The sequence below is a fragment of the Haliotis rufescens genome, unplaced genomic scaffold, assembly GCF_023055435.1.
Source record: "Haliotis rufescens isolate VD_foot unplaced genomic scaffold, xgHalRufe1.0.p SCAF_1, whole genome shotgun sequence".
Lineage (NCBI taxonomy): Eukaryota > Metazoa > Mollusca > Gastropoda > Lepetellida > Haliotidae > Haliotis > Haliotis rufescens.
In genome coordinates this window covers 47,212,774-47,238,686 of record NW_025963779.1, presented here as the reverse complement: position 1 = coordinate 47,238,686, position 25,913 = coordinate 47,212,774, and the positions used below count along the sequence as shown (strand labels likewise).

The window sequence follows — 25,913 nt, the reverse complement described above, 5'->3', positions numbered from 1 at the left end:
TAAAACTAAGTCCAAATTGACAAAGGCGTCATAGGTCACCTTGATCTACTTACACCTGGTTATGCCCTGTTTCACAATAGTCTGTTTTATTCACATTTTTACACACTTTTACATGTAAAAAGGCATAAAAACATTTGATACGCTGTATTTGTGCCACGGCCCAATTAGTACTAATTTAGTTGTTTGAATATTTACATATTTTGCATATTAACTGCATTTATTTAAGATCTGAGGTCGAAAAAACAGGTTTTTTTCATTTCCATGAGTACTTTGGGAAAAAAAGTTTGCTCTAAAATACAAGGTACATGGCTATAGCATCACATACTTGACACGACACAATGTACATGGCTATAGCATCACGTACAAGACACAATGCAATGTACATGGCTAAAGCATCACATACAAGACACAATGCAATGTACATGGTTATAGCATCACATACAAGACAATGCAATGTACATGGCTATAGCATCACGTACAAGACACAATGCAAGGTACATGGTTATAGCATCACGTACAAGACAATGCAATGTACATGGCTATAGCATCACGTACAAGACACAATGCAAGGTACATGGTTATAGCATCACGTACAAGACAATGCAATGTACATGGCTATAGCATCACATACAAGACACAATGCAATGTACATGGCTAAAGCATCACATACAAGACACAATGCAATGTACATGGTTATAGCATCACGTACAAGACAATGCAATGTACATGGCTATAGCATCACGTACAAGACACAATGCAAGGTACATGGTTATAGCATCACGTACAAGACAATGCAATGTACATGGCTATAGCATCACGTACAAGACACAATGCAAGGTACATGGTTATAGCATCACGTACAAGACAATGCAATGTACATGGCTATAGCATCTCGTACAAGACACAATGCAATGTACATGGTTATAGCATCACATACAAGACACAATGCAATGTACATGGTTATAGCATCACATACAAGACACAATGCAAGGTACATGGTTATAGCATCACATACAAGACACAATGCAAGGTACATGGTTATAGCATCACATACAAGACACAATGCAATGTACATGGTTATAGCATCACATACAAGACACAATGCAAGGTACATGGCTACAGCATCACGTACAAGACACAATGCAATGTACATGGCTGTAGCATCACGTACAAGACACAATGCGTGTACATGGCTACAGCATCACATACAAGACACAATGCAATGTACATGGTTATAGCATCACATACAAGACACAATGCAATGTACATGGTTATAGCATCACGTACAAGACACAATGCGTGTACATGGCTACAGCATCACGTACAAGACACAATGCAATGTACATGGTTATAGCATCACGTACAAGACACAATGCAATGTACATGGTTATAGCATCACGTACAAGACACAATACAGGTACATGGTTATAGCATCACGTACAAGACACAATACAGGTACATGGTTGTAGCATCACGTACAAGACACAATGCAATGTACATGGTTGTAGCATCACGTACAAGACACAATGCAATGTACATGGTTATAGCATCACATACAAGACACAATGCAATGTACATGCTTATAGCATCACGTACAAGACAATGCAATGTACATGGTTATAGCATCAGATACAAGACACAATGCAATGTACATGGTTATAGCATCAGATACAAGACACAATGCAATGTACATGCTTATAGCATCAGATACAAGACACAATGCAATGTACATAGGGAAGTTGTTTTCGGAGGGATAGAGGGCTGCTCGTTAAACGGCAAATAAGTCACAGCATAATGTAGAACATAAAAGAATGTCTATCAATGATAAAAAGAGATAAACGTTTCAGTGAAACTATTAGTAGAGCATACACTGACCTTCTGTCTAGGTGTAAGCTATGTGTCAAGGCTCTTGGTTATAATGTAATGCTTGAATATATATCCTCTCCCAAAGTAAGAAATATCTATACACAGAAAGTAAAGATAACAAAATCTCCCTAACCTAATATAAAAGTTTAAAATGGTCCCTTTACTTATCAGATCTATTATAGATCTGGAGGACAGTTTAGAGTCCTGCTCAGTTGACTACAGATGGTAACTGAGTATTTACATTCATTTGACGTCACCGTTCCTTTCCCACAGCATGGACTGTTTCCATTCATATCAGCACTTTCACTGGCAACGTGGGTCATAATGTAGACAGAGGTACACATGATTGCAATAAATGTTAAGTGATTTAAATGAGATTGCTTCTCTTAAAGACGAGCTGTAGGTCATTAGAAGGTCATATCCATCGTGAGTGGAGGGTCCTGTCTTCGAAACTTGACCTTGACCTCACTGTTGCATGTTCCGGATGTAGTCCATCTCACGTGACATCTGACACAAAGCACATGGGCCGCAAAACGTTGTCATGCAACAATCATCCATCACAGTTCCCTGCAGAAAGGATGAGTTTGGATTGTGAAATTCCTCTCATAGAAAGGAAAGCAACATGAACAGTTTTTTCTAGTTGAGATAACTTTGTATTCATGACACAATTGTATACATATCAACTTGTTCTCGTCCCTAGATGGCTGAAATAATGCTGATGCCACGTTAAATTTTAACTCACTCACTGAGGTGGTTTGTTGCAAAAGCTGATTACTTATGCGTTTATATATACTCAACAACAAAAGTTCCCGTGACATCAATATTTTAGTGTATTTTTCAAACAAGTAAAGTTTGGTTTTCAGTACTGTAGTACATGTATGTAATCAAGTCACAAAAATGGAACTGCTACAGAAAAGCATGCATTCCATGCAAAAGTTGACTTTTATGCAAGCCCCATGCATTTCACTACCCAAGAATGGGTATAAAAACATATGCGTTAACAAGATTCCAAAATTATTGTTTAGCATCGTACTGACAACAACCACCCAGAAAAACAACAAAATTACGCAATTATTCAACATTACGAAATGCCACGCCTGTCCAAAAATGACAGGTTTGGTGTTTATGGCAAAGTTGGCAACAGACAAATGCAGTCAGGGACCATCCTCGGAGTGGCAGGCTACGAGTAGTATAGGTAATGATGGTTCTGCCACAACTCCACTGGAGCCAGATTTATATACCTATACTGCTACTACAGGGGGAATTTTATATGCAAAAATGATGATGCGATTCAACGATCGTCATGAGACTAAACTAAATTGTAATGAAAATATTCTCTATTATTTTTATTCATACGTATACCATTATTTTTAACAAAGTGATACTCAACATTTTTACTAAGTTCTTTGTTCATTTTACTAGGCGACCAGACTATAAGCTCTTCTTGGTAATTGGAAAGAAACAATTGATGACCGTATTTGGTTGGTTTGACATCACTGATATAATTTATACCTTCTGGTAATTCTCTCCATTTGATAATTTTGTCCTTGAGCATAAATGTTTTGATAGCTTTTTCGAGTTCTTCCTTTGTTGGTTTGTAATTCTCTATTATTATATATTTACGTAAGCATTCTTCTAAATGAATGTAGGTTTTTTTATGCTGTGTGATCTAATGATAGTAAGCAATCTATTTTTAATCTCCAACCAGTTCTTTGGTTTTGGCACAGAATAATTGACGCGCTTGTTGCCTCCCCTGTTCTATGAAGTTTTTTTCCTCGTCTTCACTAATACCACTGGTCTTACGAGAATTAGATCGAATCTCCTGCTTCATTATGTTGTATTTGGTGAGTTCTGACAGCACTAAACGAAACTCCTCCTCGGATATCTTACAATCAGCCATTGCTGTTGAAATATGATCCTCAACGCTGTTCAACTTTGCTTCGGCGAGTATCCGAATATTATCGTGTTTTAATGCTTTCTTTTGCAACTTACGAGAAATGAATTTTATCGCTATTCCTGCCAGTCCTGGACTCCAGCCGCTATTTCCATGCCAAGTACGATAGGCGTGGCAATTGTAGTTGATAATAAACCAACACCAGCTACACTGAGTCCCATGCCAGCTGTTACAAGCGCGGTGTCAACTCCGTCCAGAGCATTCATGGCTCTGCGATACTTTTTATACAATCCAAGTCTCAGCTCCCTCTCCTTCTCTATTCGATGTATTATGTTGCTTATTTGATGTAATCAAAATCCATCAACAGTATCCATCTTTTCAGATGCCTCATTGAGCGCCGGATATAAACTCATAGTGTATATTACGGTCATATTTATAGTCTTTAATTGGTCTTGCTTAAATGTTTTGAGAGTATACATCAACCTTATCAAATGTATATTATACGGCATGAATATCTTAGTAAGAGAAATGCTGCCACTTTTAATAATTTGGACCCCCTCAAGGGTTGCAACGGGTGATGCTCCGATATGAATAATACTGCAACGTCGACGTTGGTGTTTCTTTAGCCATTTAATCGGTAATATTTCAAAGGCATCTTCCGGTGCATCTCCGAACAAGACTTCAATAATAAGCGTAGAAAGATTAGGTATTGCACTCAAGTTCTGTTTAATATCATTGAATTCAGTAACCAAATTTAAACTTACATTTTTTTATGCCGGACAACTAAATAACATATGACCTGGGTTTTCTGGCAGGGAAGAGACTACCACACTTTTTCGTTTTGACGGGATATAAGCCCCGAGTACGATACCACTATTTATTATCTTAGTTAAATTATGTGCCTTACCCATCATCACATACGGTGGGGTAATGACGATATTCAATAGCCACTCAATGTTTGCTTCGACCATAGTCCATTTATTATCATCTTTGAGAGTAAGATTGTACGAAGTGTTTTTATGGAGTCTACTAACGTCGACATCGCTAAAATCTCCTAGATTACCTGTGAATGTAACTTCTTTCCGCTTGTATACATTATCTTGTAAGTGTAAAGCGTATACCGGGTTTACCGAATCCTTCTGTTTTCGAGATCAGAAAGCGCAATTGTATTACATTGTCTGAGTGTTCCAGGGCCTGATGAATCAACCATTATTTATAATATGGAGTGTTACACTCAAGTATCCTATATGTACAGGTTGATGTTTTTCATCTAATACAGAAATTTTGAGGCCTGAAATAATACCACGCTTTAATTAGGGCTCCAAGCCGAAAGGCTGTAGAGCCCTATTGAAATCGTTCGATTTATTATTATTAGGGCTCCAAGCCGAAAGGCTGTAGAGCCCTATTGTAATCGTTCGATTTATTAGGGCTCCAAGCCGAAAGGCTGGAAGTCCTATTGTAATCGGCCGATTTATTCTTTTTTATTATTATTATTCCGGCGATTTTTGTACCAGCGCTAGCAAAGTAACCAATTGCTCGATTGCGTTCATATTTTGTATGTGTATGCAGACAGATGAGTTCTAGATACCACAAAAATCCCAAGGTCGGCCCAACGACAAAGCGCAAAAAACAAATAATTTTTAAAGTATATTTTGCCCTATTTCTCCGCAACCGCAAGTCCGATTACTTTGAAACTTTGCATGTGTCTTCTGCTTTAGGTGCTTGACATTTTATGTATGGCGTCACTAGTCATTAGTTACTTGGTTTGGCAGTAATATTGGATTTAAGGTTTTCACAGTGTGTTTTGGGGTGCATCTCTTCAAAACCTATCTCCTCTGAATCCTCTGCATGAAATGAATTCAAACTTTCTGAGAATTGTCTCCATACACAACACATCAAACCTTAAAAGCCGATTTAAGATATCTTTTTTAGTTGTGGCCATATTTGATTTTGATTTTGATCATTATTTTTCACCGAAATTTTTCTTTAAAGATCATATCTTGTAAGGTTCTCCACAGAAACTATTGGTATTTTACATGAAGTTAGTGTGACATATGTACCTCATTTTGTGTTCTTTGACTTTGGTCATTGGTCACGTGGTTTTGTGCCCATATTGGATTCAAGGTTTTCACAGGGTTTTTGGGTACCACTCTTCAAATCCTATCTCCTCTGAACCCAGTGCATGAAATGATTTCAAACTTACTGAGAATTTTCTCCATACATTATACATCAAACTCTGTTAGCCGTTTTTGGATATCTTTCTTAGTGACGGCCCTATTGGAATTTGATTTTGATGATTTTTTTTCACTGAAATTTTACTTTAAAGATCATATCTTGTAAGGTTCTCCACAGAAACTATTGAAAGTTGACATGAAGTTAGTCGGACATATATACCTCATCTTTTGTTATTGGTTGCATGCTAAAAGTAACTTGGTAAAAGTAGCTTGGTGGTAATATTTGATTAAGATTTGGGGCACCCCTGGAACTCGCCAATTCGTAGTGGCGATGTCAGGTGACTATTTTTGGACGGAGTTGGTACAAGCAAACCCTTTGAGGATTCGAACATGTTTAAGGTCGGAAATGGGTTTAGAACAGACTTGGACAACCCTGCACATGACAATTTCGTAGCGGCCATACCCTGCAAATGGTGCCTACATTTGACGGATTTGGTACAAGGAAACCCTTTGAGGATTCGAACATGTTCAAGGTCGGAAATGGGTTTAGAACAGACTTGGACACCAATGCGTGACAATTTCGTAGCAGCGATACCCTGCAAGTGGTGCCTGCATTTGACGGATTTGGTACAAGGAAACCCTTTAAGGATTCGAACACAGGACGTTTGTGCGCAGTGTTACTTGGAGCCCGCCATTGCTGCTAGCAGCTTTAATAAGGGCTCCCTGCCTACAAGGCAAGAGCCCTATTGTAATTGTTCGATTTATTTTTTATTATTATTATTATTATTATTATTATTATTCCGGCGTATTTTGTTCCAATCCTAATTTAAAAACTACTGCTCAGAATCTATTCAAAATTTCTACAAAGATACCTTAGATCCTGAAGTTATATCCACAAAAATCTCAAGACTCTAGACTCAAGATCTAAGGGCAGATAACTCAAAACAACTTTAAAATTCGCAATTTCAACAGCTAAAATCTCCGCCAAGAAAGCTCCAAAGACTTCCAAAATTCTTGAAGAGATCCGGAATCAGATGCCAAACAAAATCTCTACACATCCAATGTAGCGAAATTGCTTCGTTTGGCCTCCATATTGGATGAAATGTTTTGGCACTGTTTTTTACCAAATTTCTCAGTACTTGACTCCCAAAATCTCCTCAGCTCAAAAGCTTCAAAACTCTCCATACTTTGTCTCCAAGTACCATACTACCAACTTCGCAGAAAACATATATTTATGTCAAATGTGATATATTTTCCTGATACCTTACGTCGTGACGATTCCAGAACACTAAAACGTTTGTCTGTAGCTCAATGGACAACGGAGCTACAGCATTTTGAAAATGGAACTCTTTGTCCATAAAATTGCCATATAGCAGAACTCTAAACACCCGTAACTTGGCTAAAATTGGTCCGATTTCGTGTGTTTATGTAGAGTCGGGATGTTTGTTACCACACCCATTTGTAGTGACTTAGGAAATAAGACGACGGAGAGAGAAATGATACATAATTTATGTATAACATATTTCAAAATATTGCTCCTAACCAGATCATTCTATAACTGGCAGACTAAGCAATCGGTAGCATTTCAAGTGCAATTCGATATTGAAATGCAGTCACAAATCACAAATCCTACATACATTAAACTCTTATCTCATGTGTTTTGAAAATGTCATTTAGTGGGGGTGACAAAGGTGCTTTATGACACTTCAAACATTTTTAAAGTATAAAGACACTGAAAGAAGCAGCAGTAAAATTTACAAGTAAGTCCCGTTCACTGCACTTCAATCGCCAGCAATACTGTGTCCTCTTTGCGCTAAACGCTACATTATTGTCGATAGACCAGTGGTATGGGTTTATTTTTATAACAAACTACAGTCTTTAGTACGTGAGCTTTGTGTATAGTTTTCGACTATGGACTACAGAAATCAGTTATCAGGCTCAATGAGATACAGTGTTAAAACAGCTGATGGACAACGCAAGCAGAAACGGACTATAGAAATAGACTTACGTTTGCGCTCGTATGTTCAACGGTTCTGCATAGAAAACAGTGTAGCTTGGTGTAAATATCGACATCGTATATTTTGTTATGTCAAAGCTCATATCTGCATCAATTGGCGCGAATTCACAATACACATTGTCAACAGAGTTAAGCAAAGAACTGGGCATACACGTTTATTGGCCTCACAGCGTGTGAGCGTTCCTCAGTCCCATGCGGCTGGGTCGGTCGGGTGCATATTGAAACGTGATCCACAGGCATGGTAATGGTAGAGCGAGGCAGTGATAGCGCTATAGCGGATTACATAAGCTGCTGGCAGCGGGGTCATCCGAGAGCCACATGTGGGCTCCTCCAGTCAAAACAGGACCCTACCTCCCCACCCCTGAGGACACTTCCTTCATAAATATTTTTCGGACTGTGGGATTTACGGTAGGTTTGTGATTGAAAGTTTGATATCCCTGAACTCTCCGATTAATTTACCTGTATTTGTCATAATTGTATTACCACAACTTCAAGTAGTATCAGACGGGTTATATGTTGACTTCATGTGTCGATAGTAGCGATTTCTATAGTCTGATTCTTTATGGATTTTCTTCACGCTGTTTTCAGTAGTCTCTGCCAGCAGAAAGCAGGCATTTTGTATGTTTGTGATTGAAAGTTTAATATCGCTGAACTCTCTGTTTAATGTACTGGTACTTGTCTTAATTGTATTACCACAATTTCAAGTAATAACAGACCATTTATATGTTCACTTCGTTTCAATGGTAGCGACTTCTATAGTCTGTTTCTGTATAGATTCTCTTCACGCTGTTTGTAATACATTCTGCCAGTGGAAAGTGCACAGTTTCCCGTACTTGTACAGTAGATCCATTCAGTTGCTCCCTGTCTAAAAGGATCGTTGTACAACTTGTTTGGTTTTCTTTTTATAAAATGCCTTATTTTCCTTGGAACGGATTTTCGCACTATCAAATTACCCTTTTATGATCTGAACCTGTTCATTATTGATAATTCCATTTTTTTCTGAAACATCCCAGATATAATGCCAACTTAAGGGAGTATTATTTACCCATATCCAGGGGTCCGGAAACCGTCATATGCGCCGGACATGTCCGATTGGGAATCTCAAATGTCCGTTTTAAAATATTGCTTACCGGACATTTTAAAAAGTATTGTCCGGACATTCTTAAATTTTGACCGGACATGATCAACAGTTAGGACTGAGCAGTTTCTGTCTGCAGTTGCAACACAATGAAGATTAACTACACTGACAAGCTTTGTTTGTTTTGATTGCTTTAAATACATCGTACCTACATGATAGTCCAATCGGTCAATCACTGTAATAGGCAATAAACTGAGTTGACACTGATTAATCGAGGATTAATTACTGAGAACATCTTGTTAATTTGAGTGAAAGGTGTTTACAACTGTACATTAATACCTTGCATCATTGATGTACCTCATTGACCAATTGGCCAAATTGGTGTCACATTTACACAGACGGATCCTCAGATCCGACCTCCAAACACACAGGTTTCGGAGTCCATACCACACAACCAACTAAAACCACACAATCCTTCCGACTCCCAAACAACCAATCAATATTCTCGGCAGAACTAATGGGCATGGCCTCAGCCCTCCATAATCAAGAATCCAAAAACCACAAACAAATCCTAATACTTACCGACTCCCTAAGTGGACTGCAAGCCCTCCAAAACAAAAATACCAAAAACCGACCTAAATTAATAAATCAAATACTTAAAAGCTCCAACGACCTAACTAAGGCAGGCAAACAAATAACATTCTTGTGGATACCCGCCCACGTAGGAATATACGGTAATGAAAACGCCGATAAAGCAGCTTAACTATCCCTCAAAATCCCAGAAATAAGCTTAAACTTACCCATCTCAAAATCAGAAATTAAAAGAGTAAACAAGCAAAAAATCACCAAAAAATCACCAAAAAATGGCATAACCTATATCTAAACTCAAATAGCCAAATCAAAAAAGTGCTCAGCAAACCACTAACCAAACCAAAAATTCTCCATCCATCCAAACAAATCGACAGAGTAATCACTAAACTCCAAACAGGACACACCAACCTAAATAACCACCTAAAAATTTTTAAAAAACACACTACAGGTAACTGCCCACACTGCAAACAACCAGAAACCCCAGAACACGCACTCATCCACTGCACACACTACCTAACACATCGAACCGCATTACAAACCACCCTCAATCTAAACAAGGCTCTAACTCTAGAAGCAATACTAAACCCACAAAATAAACTAGAAAACTTCAAGGCCTTAGGCGTATTCTTAATCAAAACGGAACTAATAAAACGCATCTAAAAACACAATAACTCACCAAATCAAAATCACATAAACAAACAAACATCCACCATACCCAGCTCCCTTAGTTCTCCTCCCCAATCCCATCGGCATCTATTCCAAATCTCAAAATTCCAAAATTCTATATAAGCAACCCCTAAAACCCCCCTCTTGGGTTGCACAGACCACCTTCACCCCTTTCGGAAACACATTAAATGGCCTGGCCAGGCCCGTGTGCGAAATACGCATCAGTCGGAAAGCGCACGTTAAATCTCCAAAGTAAGTAAGTAAGTATGTACCTCATTATCCTCACAATGCTACGATACGTAACCTCAGACAAGAAGCGAAAGGGTGACGACAGCCAGTCGGCCGATGCAGATCAGTCGAGCGGATCTGCCAAACCCTCAAAGTCTGGACGATCATTTTGTAAGTCGTGGCTAACGGCTTTCACTTGGTTGACATACAATGAGGATTTGCAGATTTTATTTTTTTCAGTAGCTAGTCGTATATTGAATCTTGATTGACCGCCATTTTGCTTTCTCGGACGATCGATATCCAATTTTTTTATGGTCAATAATTAAGTACAGATGAAAAAAGTATTCAAATAACTATTGCTATCAACGATATTTTAGTATTTGTGATTAAATTATCTGTCTTGTTTTTAAAAAAATCTTTAGTTTAAAAAAAAACTTTTCCCGTGAGGTCACGTGATAACCAAATATGGGATAATAGTCTCGATCCAAATGTTACAACGCGTACACTTGAGCAGACTCACTCTCCTACCCAGAGTTCCATGCGGCCGGCAGCCAGCTAGCATAGTACCTCTGCCACAGGCCAGCGCCATGTGACGATTCGTCACATCTTTCACAGTCCATTCAAGATATTGCATATGCTTTTCATCCGTTTCATGTTTGACAAATCTACACATTTTCATAAACAAATGTCAAAGAAAGGTTAACTTTCATTGAGAAAGTATTCAAATACGTAAAAATCTACTTGTTTTTGCGTAGTTATCCTATGTTTACATTGGTTGTACGGCTCCATGTGCTGTCATCGAAGCCCAACGGAGAGCTAGCGACACGGTCACTTTGATGCATAAATATATATTGTCATGCAACTCACTGTCGCAGTTGTAGTAGCATATCTATATAGTTATGCAAAACAATATGTAAAGCGCCCCCAAATACTTGCATTAGTCCGTTCTATACTGATTTCTGAAAAAGCGCGTTTGTTTACAAACAAGAGAAAAGTCTGGTCACATGATATGCAAATTAGCCTGTGGCAGTGGTGTTATGCTGAGTCACCACTGCGACGGAGTGTGGAGCAGACTCATGAATATAACTCATGAATATTAATTAGACCGTTCACTCCGTTAATAGATCGTTATTATAACAGAAACAAACGTATGTTTTCCATGTAAATCTAAAATGATATTATTTGTTATTAATTGTCCGGTGAATTAAACAATTTAAATTGAAACAATTCATAATTCATCATATTATGAATACGTAAACTTGTAATGTGTGTGAAAAGTTGTACTAAAATACGCTATTTGAAGGGGGCGTGGCCTAAATGCAAATGTCCGATTGGGATTTAAAATTTTCCGGACCCCTGCCCATATCATTATGGTTTAGAAACCAGTCCCTATCTCAACCTACTTAAGTGCATTGATCTCCATTGTGTTTACAGCTAATCTTCTTTTAAACTTTGATCACAAACGCTTGGAAGACTTGGGGTTTTCTTAGCTGATTGGTTGAATTGCTTCAACAAGGAGATGACAAGAGGTGACCGACATGTGTTGTTACTGTTAGATAATGTCCCAAGCCATCTCATCCCTGAGCACGGGTCAAATTACAAGATCCATTTCCTGCATATTACAATAACAAGTCACCAACACCTCTGCATGCTGGTATCTTCCATACTTAACAGGTCCAGGGCCAAAATGGGAATTTTTTTCTTGGTCAAAAGGGACAGGTGAAATATCCTATTGATAATCCAGATCATATTATAGTCGTACACAGTATAGCACATATCCTTCCTCATATCGGAATGCACTTATATAACAACAGGAGAAAATGCCTTAATGGTAATAGATTAGGGCCATTAAGAACTCAGTTTCAAAGGTTTTTAGTACTCTGTATAACCAAGGTGCTATTTTGTAAAATGACTTCTATGAATGGAGAACAGGATCCGCTGCTAGAAATTACGATAGGGAGCCCACATCGCTGCTTGCAGCTATATTTAGGGCTTCGTGCCTGAAAGGCAGAAGACCTATTATAATTACAAAGATTATTATTATTTATTATTCCGCCGTTTTTTGTACCAGAGCTACAAAAGCCACCAGTAGCCAGAATCGCTCCAAAATCAACAGCAACATGGACACCAATGTGAGGGCAGATAACTCATCAAAGTTTCAACTTCAGCAGCAATAATCTTCGAAACTAATTGTCCAATGACTTCCAGATTTGCCATGCGGCAGCGCAATCAGATGCCCATCATTTTGTACTGCAGGACCATGGTAGCTACAACGCACCGTTTGGCAGCCATATTGGATTGAAGCTTTTCCACATGCATTATCATGTGCTATTCTGGTAGCCTTTTTCCTGACGAATCCAGAACACTAAACCGTTTGACTGTAGCTCAATTGAGAAGGGTGTTACAACATGTTAAAGAGGGAACTCTTTGGGACCCGTCCATAAACTTGCCATATAGCAGAACTTTAAACACTTGTAACTCGGCTAAAACTGGTCCGATTTCAACCAAATTTGGTGTCTTTGTATACACTGGGCTTGTCCATGGCCATGTTAAATTCTAGCGACATAGAATTGAAAGCTACGGAAAGAAAAATGAAACAGAATTCATCTATAACAACCTTGAACTTTTACCTATTGTACCTCACCAGACCATCCAATAGCTGTCAGACCAGGCACTCTTTAGTATATATGCAGTTCGATATTGAAATGCATTCACAAAATCACAATACAGCAAACTGTGATCTGACTCTGCGAATGTCAATTTGTGGGGAAAACAGTGGTATTTTACGACACTTCAAACTTGTTCAGTAAAGACGCACAAAGAAGCGTCCTTGCTCTTGGCGCTGTACGCTATAGCATTGTCTGTAAACCTGTGGTGTAGGTTTGTGGATTTCATAAACAAGTACGTGGTCTTTGTGAATAATTTCCAGCGAACTGCGAATGTGTTTATCCGCTATCGACTACGGAGATAACTTGTCAGTCTCAGTGAAATAGAGTGTACATACTGAGCGTAAACAATGCAAGCAGAAACGGACTATAGACATATATGTTTAGAAAGAAATGAAAGAAGCTGCAGTAAAATATCGGCATAAGCCCCGTTCACCGCATTTCAATCAACTCAGAACAGTGATGAACGTGCACGGAAGGGCCTTCTCCAATAGGCATACTTATTTCTTGAATTAATACCGACCCCGTGCGGTCTGTGATGTGATTGTTGTGCCCTGTTTCCTGGTGAACTGGAACTGTGTTCTATCGCTATGGTTTACGGATGTCAGCAGAGACTTACTGCCTAAGGCCAGAAGTTAACGTTTGCAGAAACTGACTATAGAAATCACGTGTCAACATGCTGATTCGGTTGTCCTTAAAAGTTGAATTCCCAGCACTAATGCAAGGTCGTGCGCTGACTACCTGACCCCATTTGGCAATACACACCTTGACGATATAGTCTATCTGCTTCCCTAATAGCAAAAGGGATGGGTAAATTGGGGTACACTGGTGCGCGAGTCACGGTAACGATATGGCGAGACAATGGTAGCGCTATAGCGCGGAAACTGACACCAGGCGATACCCTTAGTAAACTGTATTGTTTCCCAGGTCGTGTATTGGCTGTGTGCCCCCATCCTCCTCTCGACATACAAACTGTGAATATATAGAGCAAAGCGCCCAACATGGAGAAACGGACTATAGAAATCACGTGCCCGCATTTTGTCGTATTCGGCTATCGCTGAACGTGGTATTCTCGGCAAGGCGACAAGGTTATTGTCTCGCGCGCGACAGAAGTGGCTTGATCATGTCATATCATATCTGCATTGTAGAAATTGGCTCGAATTCACAATACACACTCTCAATAGGGAAGCATCGTGAAATAAACCAAGAATTGCGCATGCATGTGATTGACTTCACAGCGTGTCAGTTTGCCTTTGACCCATGTGGATGGGTCAGTCGAGTGCATATTGGAGCTTGAGCCACGGTAAGGGTATAGTGAGACCAGGGGTCCGGAAAATTTAAAATCCCAATCGGACATTTGCATTTAGGCCACGCCCCCTTCAAATAGCGTATTTTAGTACGACTTTTCACACACATTACAAGTTTACGTATTCATAATATGATGAATTATGAATTGTTTCAATTTAACTTGTTTAATTCACCGGACAATTAATAACAAATAATATCATTTTAGATTTACATGGAAAACATACGTTTGTTTCTGTTATAATAACGATCTATTAACGGAGTGAACGGTCTAATTAATATTCATGAGTTATATTCATGAGTCTGCTCAAGTGTACGCGTTGTAACATTTGGATCGAGACTATTATCCCATATTTGGTTATCACGTGACCTCACGGGAAAATTATTTTTTTTAACTAAAGATTTTTTTAAAAAGACAGATAATTTAATCACAAATACTAAAATATCGTTGACAGCAATAGTTATTTGAATACTTTTTCATCTGTCCTTAATTATTGACCATAAAAAAATTGGATATCGATCGTCCGAGAAAGCAAAATGGCGGTCAATCAAGATTCAATATACGACTAGCTACTGAAAAAAATAAAATCTGCAAATCCTCATTGTATGTCAACCAAGTGAAAGCCGTTAGCCACGACTTACAAAATGATCGTCCAGACTTTGAGGGTTTGGCAGATCCGCTCGACTGATCTGCATCGGTCGACTGGCTGTCGTCACGCTTTCGCTTCTTGTCTGAAGTTACGTATCGTAGCATTGTGAGGATAATGAGGTACATCGATGATGCCAGGTATTAATGTACAGTTGTAAACACCTTTCATTCAAATTAACAAGATGTTCTCAGTAATTAATCCTCGATTAATCAGTGTCAACTCAGTTTATTGCCTATTACAGTGATTGACCGATTGGACTATCATGTAGGTACGATGTATTTACAGCAATCAAAACAAACAAAGCTTGTCAGTGTAGTTAATCTTCATTGTGTTGCAACTGCAGACAGAAACTTCTCAGTCCTAACTGTTGATCATGTCCGGTCAAAATTTAAGAATTTCCGGACAATACTTTTTAAAATGTCCGGTAAGCAAAATTTTAAAACGGACATTTGAGATTCCCAATCGGACATGTCCGGCGCATATGACGGTTTCCGGACCCCTGAGTGAGACAGCGGAAGCGCTGTAGCGGGTTAATGAAGTTGCGCGTGGGGGTTCGTCCTACAGGCAAAACATGACCTACATCTCGCCCGAGAACACCTCCTTCATAAATCATTTTCAGACTCTGGGATTTGAGGTGAGTTTGTGACTAAAAGTTTGATATCGCTGTACTCTCGGATAATTTTTCTATCTTTTCACGTACTTGTCATAATTTCATTACAACAACTTAAGGCAATAACAGACCGATTTTACGTTCACTTCATGTTTCGACGTAAGCAATTTCTATAGTCTGTTTCTGTATGGACTTTCCAGTTGTGTGAAAAACGCATAACAGAACCAGACAACTTGAACGACAGAATGCATGGATCTAATGCAGTATTTCCATGTATAAACAGTTTACCCATGGGCCATTTCAACCAAACTCGGATCAGCAATGTCTGATCTGTTTATGTTTTGTTTGTTAAGAGCTGCCATTGATGTTAAATTTAGGTAGAAGATGCGGTATAGAGTACTGTAATAGGCAGTGCAGATTTTGTAATTTACAGGAAATTGAAGATGAGTTTTATTTTATGATTGTCTGTCTATGTTACAGATATTTAAGAAATAAGTATTACCTATTTCTATTACTCTTCCAATCCTACTTTATTTAAATATCATACACTATTATCTTGTAACGGCACTAGTATTGTAACTAATTGTGTTAAGTATATATTGGGAACAATGTCAATCCCGTTTGATAATGATTGCAACATGTAATTCTGAAGGTAGTATTTAGTGATAAGCTGATCAGGTCCCAAAGTTGAATTACCTTTTAAGTTTAGTTGTGGCCCGTTGAATGATTCAGTTTTCTAAGATAGTATATGCACCTTTCTGGTTGATATCTGTCAGCTTCGGCTTTACGAGTAGTGAACATAATAAGGTCAAGATAGTAATAGCTGTCAATATTTTCGAGACAGTGTGGAGCTTGACTTTAACGAGAAGACAAAGTCGTCAATAGCCCCGCCATTTTCAATATATGCATAAAATCACAACATAGTATATATGTAAACAACGAACAAACACAAATCCAATGACGTGAGTTGGAAATGATGGTACTTTTCAATACATTAATTTGCATTTGATAGCTATGTTACATATAATATTTGCAAAACCCTCAATTCTTATTCCATGACAAAATAGAATATATAAAGAATGCCTGAACTTATATATGTGGCTTTGTTTGCTTATCATGACTGTATTGTTACTTTATCACCAAGTTTGGATTTAGTCAACCCTGCTAAAAAAGCATAGATTTCAAGGGGACTTATTTTAACCATGAATCTTGAATTGAATCTTGAATTGCTTGCCCATACATAAGTTCTTATTGATTCATTAACTCTTACAACTCTAGGGTTAGTAAATTTATTTTCTGTTTTATCATTAAGAAATTCATTCCAAGCGTTCGCGGTATTGTTCAGTTGCACAAATTTTGTAACAATATAAGCCAAACCACCCTTAAAACTCATGAGAGAACCTCTCCAATCATTACTCAAAAGTTCCCAGCCATGACTAAGATTATGTAATCTTACAAAAAGATTGATTTTCTGTAACAACTTAAATGGATTGAATGGTTGATTAGTTTTTTTAACTAAATCATCGCTGACTTCTTTAACAGTTTTTTTGTCCGCTGTACGGAACACCTAGACCATGGTTAATTCCTTTAATACGCCAATCTTTACTCATAGCAATATTAAATTCCTGACAAATACGTTCTTACACGAACCTATTGTACGGATTATTTGATGCATTCCATGCTCAATCCTGCGGTAATGGGGCACTAATTTCTTTAAATATACGTCTAATCTGATAGTACACGTGAAATGATAAAACAGACTTATTTAGTTCAAATCCTGGGACATAAAGAGATACACCACATCCTGTTGTGGCACACCATATGGCAAAGTTTAACTGATTCTGCCAAAATTGCATCGGATTGTGAAACCAATCGTGCATCATTTTATCACTAGTTGCCGTGAACCTGTATTTTTCAAAGATATCAGGGAACTCAACAAAAAACTTATCACCAGAGGCACTTACTAAAATCGACTGATTCGTAATATAAGTTGATTTCATATTTAAGTTATGATATAGTATCATTGTATATTTAATATGTATGTTACACTCCCGGGAATAACAAATGGTCAGTCTATTCAACTGCTTCGTACTATCGATAACTCGGATGGACAACTTGAAGTCGCTCTCTGCGATGTAACGTATTACCCGCGGTGGACCAATATATAATTGCTGCGAGACATAATAATGAGTTTTTATCCCCCGCCGGGCCAGAATGGCCAAAGGGGGATTATGTCGTGGCGCCGTTCCGTCCGTCCGTCTGTCCGTCCCACAGAGGGTACGACGAAATCAACTCCTCCTACAGTTTCCAGAGAATATCCCTGACATTTCTATATTCCGCTAGACTTTGAATTACTAGATTCCCACATGCCCTTTTATCAAGCATCCCTAGGCGATAGGTTAGAATACGAACTCACTTTTAATGACTACGGTAGAGTAATCAGAGCTGCTGAAGATGCTAGCTATTACATTGAAAATATCTCGCTGGAGTATGATATGATAACAGATCACGAATTAGCCATACATATTCGTAACCAGTATAGCGGAAGTTTAGCCATTTTGTAAAATCGTGTGCTTCGACGCCGAAAGATCATAAGGAGCAAAAAAGATACGACGTGGAATATCAATCTTAACGTCCCCACGAGATTGTTGAAGGGTATTTTAATGTTGTTCGAGGACCCCTCCGATGCATTTAAAAGAAATACCGAGAAGTTCTACAATCCCAAGTTTACAAAAGTAGAATTGACTATCGAGGGCGTTCCTAATCAACTATATAGTCAAGGAATGCTAGCGTATCAACAATGGGATGAGATTAAAAAACTCCCTTCTATAAAACGAAGCCCAGAAGTTAATGCGGTCGTGAAAGATCTGTCTCTCGGGGATGTATCGATGGGTGAATACCTCACATCGAAGTACACACTATGGCTCGACATGCGAACCACGGACGATGACCAACTACACAGCAGTGGGAGGAGAATAGAAAATGCCAGCGAGGGTGTCACTATACAGATAACGAAGCTCCAGGAATCAGCTGGTAAATTAAACATATATTTGTACGTGATTATGGATGCGCAACTTAATATACAGAATGGAAGATTCGTGCAACCAATCTATTAATAATCTTTTACCTTAAGAACCGCACTGCGCTATCATATGCGGGCAAACGGGTTGTGGAAAAACAGCTTTTATTCTAGATATTTTAAAAAGTCATTATCGGAATTCTTTTGCCCATATTATTATTCTGTGTCCGACTATAAGCGTTAATAACACATACCTATCGACAGATTGGGTAATGAATGATGTTATTATGATCCGGGCGATCGTTTACAAGACTGTTTACGAGTATGTCACAAAAAATACAACGGAGAATCAACCCTTTTCATAATAGACAACTGCAGCGCGAGTAAAGAACTAACCAAAAAGAAAGATATGCTTTCATATTTAGCATTCTCCGGACGGCATACTCAACATAGCCTTTGGGTACTTACTCAAAAATACAACTCTGTCCTGAGAGATATCAGAGAGCAGACCAAATGGGTTGCCTTGTTTCATTGCATAGACCGAGATTCATTCAAGGAATGTTTACGCGAAAATGATGTTATTTATACCAAGTCCGAACGAGTTAAAGCAGTGTTCGAAATACCTGCCTGCCCGACCGTCCGAGACGGGTTGATTTTAACTCGGGCTGCCAGATTTTCAAATCCCCCTGCCCGACGGTCAGGTTATATTTCATATGTGAAAATATTCTAAATATTTCCCAATGATAAGCATTAATTCACATGTAAAGATGAATGATAAAATGTAACCAAAAAGAAACCCCGTTAGCTTATCCTGAGAAACATATGATTATAGTGGGCAGGCAGGTTTTGGTCAGGGCTGGCAAGTATTTCAGCTAGCCAGTCCTGTGGTCTGGCTGAAATTTTGGGGAGTTTCATACCCTGGTTAAAGTCAGAAAACTGTTAGCAGCAACGAAGCACTGTAAACTCGTATTAAAAACCGATCAACCAGCTGCTTATGCAATTGCTTAACAAAATTGAAGCAAATATAGCAACTGCTAAGCAAAATTATAGGAAAATTATAGCAAAATATAGCAAATATAGCAAAAAAATACGATAAATTGAACATTAGCGGTTATTATGACAATGAAGCTTGAAATCCTCATTCTTTCGCAACAGTTCATTATTACGGGATGTATTGGATATGTCATATTATATTATGTTAGACTTAAATATCTCCTTAGGTATTACATTATGGAATGCGACGAACTCATCGAACAAATGCTCAAAGAATCTGATCAACATGCTGAAGTAGTTACAGATAAATCTTTAGATAAACATAGAGAAAGACTCGCGGCTTTGGTAGCCAGTGGAAAATGTTCCCAATATTTGGGGGAAAATTATACCATCGAAAAAATTGATAACATGACTGATGAAGAAATGGAAAAACTGTACGCGCGTTACGAGTCTAGACTGGGAGCTACCATGACTAAAACAATAGGGTCAGCTATGTTACAACTATACACAGTCGTAGCTAGTACGTTTCTTCCTCGCATGTATTTATGCGAATCTCTCGAGAAAGACCCATTCATCAAACAGGCTATAAGCTTAGTAAGCTGTGAGTTTTATCATAGATATGGAATGTTCTTAGCTCCACTCACCACAGCTTTAATTACGGCTAGGTATTGTCAATTTAAACATACATCCCCACTTAATAATAATGGAGACTCAACAAGTGACACCACAACAAGTGAACGAGGAAATAACCCTGATTGCTAAAATGATTACTAAAGCCACACCTCCCAAGCTAGATTTTAATGGTTATGATATCGATATGATGATTCTCGATATTGGATTTGCTATGGCTACAAAAGATATGCTCATCAAACAAGGGCTTATCCCAGAAGATATAATGAAGTAATTAAACATTTGAATATATTATATTCATATAAACATGGCCACAATTGCGATGATGGTCGGTGGAACTATTGTTAATGCTGTAGCTTGGGAGCTACCATGACTAAAACAATAGGGTCGGCTATGTTATAACTATACACAGTCGTAGCTAGTACGTTTCTTCCTCGCATGTATTTATGCGAATCTCTCGAGAAAGACCCATTCATCAAACACGCTATAAGCTTAGTAAGCTGTGAGTTTTATCATAGATATGGAATGTTCTTAGCTCCACTCACCACAGCTTTAATTACGGCTAGGTATTGTCAATTTAAACATACGTGCCCACTTAATAATAATGGAGACTCAACATGTGACACCACAACAAGTGAACGAGGAAATAACCCTGATTGCACAATCACAACAGATTGCGAATGAGGAAATACAATCACAACAGATTGTGAATGAGGAAGTCAGAGTGACTAAAAAAGGAACCTCAAAAAAATCGCAGCCGGAAGAAAGGGCGGGCTGGCGAGGAAAGCGAAACTAATGCATAATTCAAATATTGATCTGATTAAAACTTGGGCACTAGTAGGAGTTGTTGCTATAGCGGCTGTATGGTTGTTTTATAAGACCTGAGAAGAGAAAACGTCACCCCCGATGCAGCGATTGCACAATCACAACAGATTGTGGAAACACAATCACAACAGATTGTGAATGAGGAAATACCAGCAATTGCGAAATCACAAGCCAGAGTTACTAAGAACCCCAGAAAAATCTCAGCTGGTAGGAAGGGTGGTCTAGCGAGGAAGGCAAAACTATTGCATAATTCAAATATTGAACATAATCGTCCGATTAAAACTTGGGCTCCCTATGCACTAGGAGTTGTTGCTATAGCGGTGGTATGGTTGTTTTATAAGACCGGAGAAGAGAAAAACGTCACCCCCGATTACACAACAACAAGTTCAATTAAAGGTTAGCCCCCATATAATGCTATAAGAAGCATGACTACTCCAGTTACAGACGGTATAATGTTGGTAAACGCAACGTATCATTCAGCGGTGGTCAGCGGCTTGGCAATTGGCTATGACCGTATGGCTAAAATGATTACTAAAGCCACACCTCCCAAGCTAGATTTTAATGGTTATGATATCGATATGATGATTCTCGATATTGGATTTGCTATGGCTACAAAAGATATGCTCATCAAACAAGGGCTTATCCCAGAAGATATAATGAAGTAATTAAACATTTGAATATATTATATTCATATAAACATGGCCACAATTGCGATGATGGTCGGTGGAACTATTGTTAATGCTGTAGCTTTTTCGGGGAGTAATTTTTTATTTTCTACTTTGAGAGGTTCGGAGAGTAAATGACATAATTAAGTATTAGAACAACTCGAAGCAGCCCAGTCACAATGGGCCAGGCGCAGAATGGAGAGATTAGATTTTATTAATGAAGAAATGCGTAGACAGGGACATTCAATTCAAACGTTTAAGGATGTTGAATCTGCCATGCACGAACACTTCCTCGTTTATGGGAAAAAACTTGACCCAAAGCCAAAACCAACAATAAGTCAGTTTTATACACCGTCAGAGGAACAAAAAAAACGGGAGGTCATATTCATCATGTTTGGCTTATCAGTCATCGCTATTTTTAGCTACACAATAACTACGCATAAACCATGACCTAGTTAGGGCGGGCGGGCAAGCGAGTCACTCTGACTGCTAATCAATAAATCAGCAGTGGAGATGTGATTTGCATTTAGACAAATGATATGAATAGATGTATAACCATGAATCTGTGCAGATTTACACTCATGGGGAAGCCGACTCAATGTAACCGACGTTCTGTTGGTATTTACTGTGGTATCCACTCTTATTACATAGGGCGGGGAAATGTAAATTATACATGTTCTGTATGTGGGATAGGGGTCAAAGGTCGTTATTGTTTATGTAAGAAACACGGTGCTGATAGGGTCAGGAACCAGATTATTTACGGTAGGAAGAGAGATTACATCAATGAAAAGAATAGGTTAGGGAGAATATGTATTTAGATATATGAAAAACAACCACTTAGACATTTGACTCATTTTGCATATACCATTAAACCACAATGTTTTTTGTGAGAGAGTTGAAGGCTTTAGCAAAACAACGTTGTCTAAATGGATATTCTCGAATGAGAAAAGCTGAATTGATCGCTTTACTAGATAATGATAAAAAACAACAAGATGATGTTGATAAAAAACAACAATATGATGTTGATAAAAAAAAAACAAGAATTAAAATTTGTACCCACATCCGCCGGCGTTGGTAAATATCTAAGAGGTTGGAAGATGGATATTAATTCCAACATGGATGTTAATGATGCTAAGCCTATCATATCGAGTAAAATTAACGAGGAGTTAGATGATTTACATAGTATAAAATACCAGCTGATGATTAAAATGTCATTGAGTAAAAGTAACACAGACGATAGCACTGAATATACCGAACCATATTTCTGGAGCAATCAAGATGTTATAACCGAGTCCGATACTATAAACGCATCATTAGATACATCAATTCAGAGGATACAGGAAACTTTAGAACGCTGGACTAACAGAGGTTCGGGTTGGGGTGTGGATAAAATTGATAGTTTATATTTAGATATAGCAAATTATATGCCCTTCAAAGGTGGATCTTATATAGATTTACCTCCGTATTATAAAAAGAAAAAAGCCATAATTAATGTAAAAAATAAATCCGATGGCTGTTTAAGAATGATAAGATCTGCATTGTTCCCCGTAGATTCTAAAATTGCAAATAGACCTTCGAGCTATCAGCAAAACGATAGGCTCAACTTCGATGGTATAGACGAACCTACACCAATATCACAAATTGATAAGGTGGAAAAGCAAAATAATTTAGCTATAAATGTTTTCGGACATTCTTCTAAAGGAATTGTTGTACACAGGATAAGCTCCACTCCAGAACATATTCCCAGAATCAATTCATTTCTAATCGAAAAAGATGGTAAATATCATTATACGTGGATAAAAAGTTTAAGCAGACTATTACATGATCAAACAAAACATGCGAGAAAGAAATATTTCTGTGAAAGATGCCTACAAGGGTACAGTAGACAATATCTATTAGAAGCCCATAAAGAAGACTGCAGAGGTGTTGGACAGAATGCTATCAGGATCGATATGCCTAAAGAGGGGAAAAATATATTAAAATTTGAACATTATTGTAATCAAATGCCAGTACCGTACGTAATTTACGCCGACTTCGAAGCGCTTATCAAACCTATAGAAGATAATCAAGATAGTAGTTTTACGTACAAAACTCAAGAACATATTCCTTGTGGGTTTTGATATATAGTTGTAAGGTATGATGGGAAAACAAACCCACCCGTGATTTACAGAGGTCCCGATGCAGCGGGAAAGTTCCTAGAATATCTACAAAATGAAGAGAGAATAATCAGGGAAAATTTATCGCGTAAGAAACCAATGTGGATGACAAGGGATGATTGGAGGGCCTATAAGAGGTCAACGAGTTGTCATGTTTGTAATAAACCCCTGAATGGGGATTCTGTAAGAGATCATTGCCACGTCACGGCTAATTATCGGGGAGCCGCGCATAACAAGTGTAACTTGAAACTAAAAATGAATTCTCAAACAATACCAATCCCCTTGTGTTTCATAACCTTAGAGGATATGATTCTCATCTCATTATGCAAGCTATCTCAAAGACTGACGGCGGCTTAACGTGTATTCCTAATAATATGGAAAAATACATATCATTCTCGTAGACTATACATTATAGGGACAAGGATAGGAAAGCCAGAATAAAGCAAAGTAATGGATTTAGATTCATAGACTCCGTACAGTTTCTGTTATCTTCCCTTGACAATTTAGCTAATGCGAACAATCCCGATGACTTTGCAATAACAAATCAATATACCGATAGGTGCTGTCATTTGTTGTTGAGAAAAGGTGTATATCCTTACGAATATATGGATGATTGGACTAGATGCGACGAAACTAAATTACCACCCCTTGAATCATTCTATAGTAACTTAACAGAATCTAAAATAACCGATGCCGATTATGAACACACTCTGACGGTTTGGGATAAATTAGGTTGTAAGAATTTAGGTGATTATCACTATCTGTACTTAAAAACCGATGTACTGTTACTCGCCGATATATTCGAGATATTTAGAAAGACATGTTTAAAACAATACGGCTTGGACCCGGCATGGTACTATTCCAGTCCCGGACTATTGTGGGATGTATTGTTGAAGAAGACCAGCGTAGAACTAAAACTACTCACCGATTACGATATGCACTTGTTTATTGAGAAAGGATTAAGAGGTGGTATATCGATGGTAGCGAAAAGGTATTCTAAGGCTAATAATAAATTAGTGGAAGGATATGATCCGAGTAAACCCAACACGCATATATTATATCTCGACGCCAACAATTTGTACGGATGGGCTATGAGTCAACCTTTACCCACGGGTGGTTTTGAGTGGGTCGATGATATCGAAGTGGATGATATCCATAATATCAATGCGAATGATGCAAATAAAGGGTACATATTAGAAGTTGACTTGGAATACCCAAATTCGTTACATAAAGACCATAACTGTTATCCGCTAGCTCCCGAAAGATTAATGGTGAATAAAGATTGAATGTCGGAATATCAACGCTCCTTGATGGGTAATACAAGGTTAGCTAACGTAGAAAAACTCGTACCAAATTTGATGGATAATACAAAATATATAGTTCACAACAGAAATCTCCAGTTATATCTATCATTACGTATGAAACTAAAGAAAATACACAGAGTTCTAAAGTTTGATCAAAGCCCTTGGATTGAGCCCTATATAAGGTTGAACACAGATTTAAGAAAGATAGCTTCCAGCGATTTTGAAAAAAACCTATATAAGCTCATGAATAACTCAGTATTTGGTAAAACTATGGAGAATCTAAGGAAGCGTGTTGATGTTAAATTGGTCAGATCTAATGAGGAAGAAAGACTTAGGAAACTTACAGCCAGTCCGGCTTTTAACAGAAGCAAGATATTCGATAACGACTTAGCCGCGTTGCATATGCAGAAGAGTTATATAAAATTTAACAGACTGGTGTACGTTGGTATGAGTATTCTCGACTCGTCAATACACTTAATGTATGACTTTTATTACAACGAACTTAAGAAGCAATACGGCGAAAGATGCGAGGTGTTATATACCAACACAGATTCTTTGTTGATGGAAATACAAACC

The 25,913-nt window shown here is 38.1% G+C and overlaps 1 protein-coding gene across 1 annotated transcript in view; it reads right to left on the bottom strand.

Moving 5' to 3' along the window:
- Positions 1–337: 337 nt before the first annotated feature.
- Positions 338–25,913, bottom strand: part of LOC124136460 (cornifelin homolog A-like) — a 48,471-nt gene continuing 22,895 nt past the window's right edge. Inside the window, exon 5 of the mRNA XM_046502375.2 lies at positions 338–2,433. Within this exon, the coding sequence (XP_046358331.1) occupies positions 2,332–2,433 (102 nt within the window). The 3' untranslated portion in view covers positions 338–2,331. The remainder of the gene's footprint in view (positions 2,434–25,913) is intronic.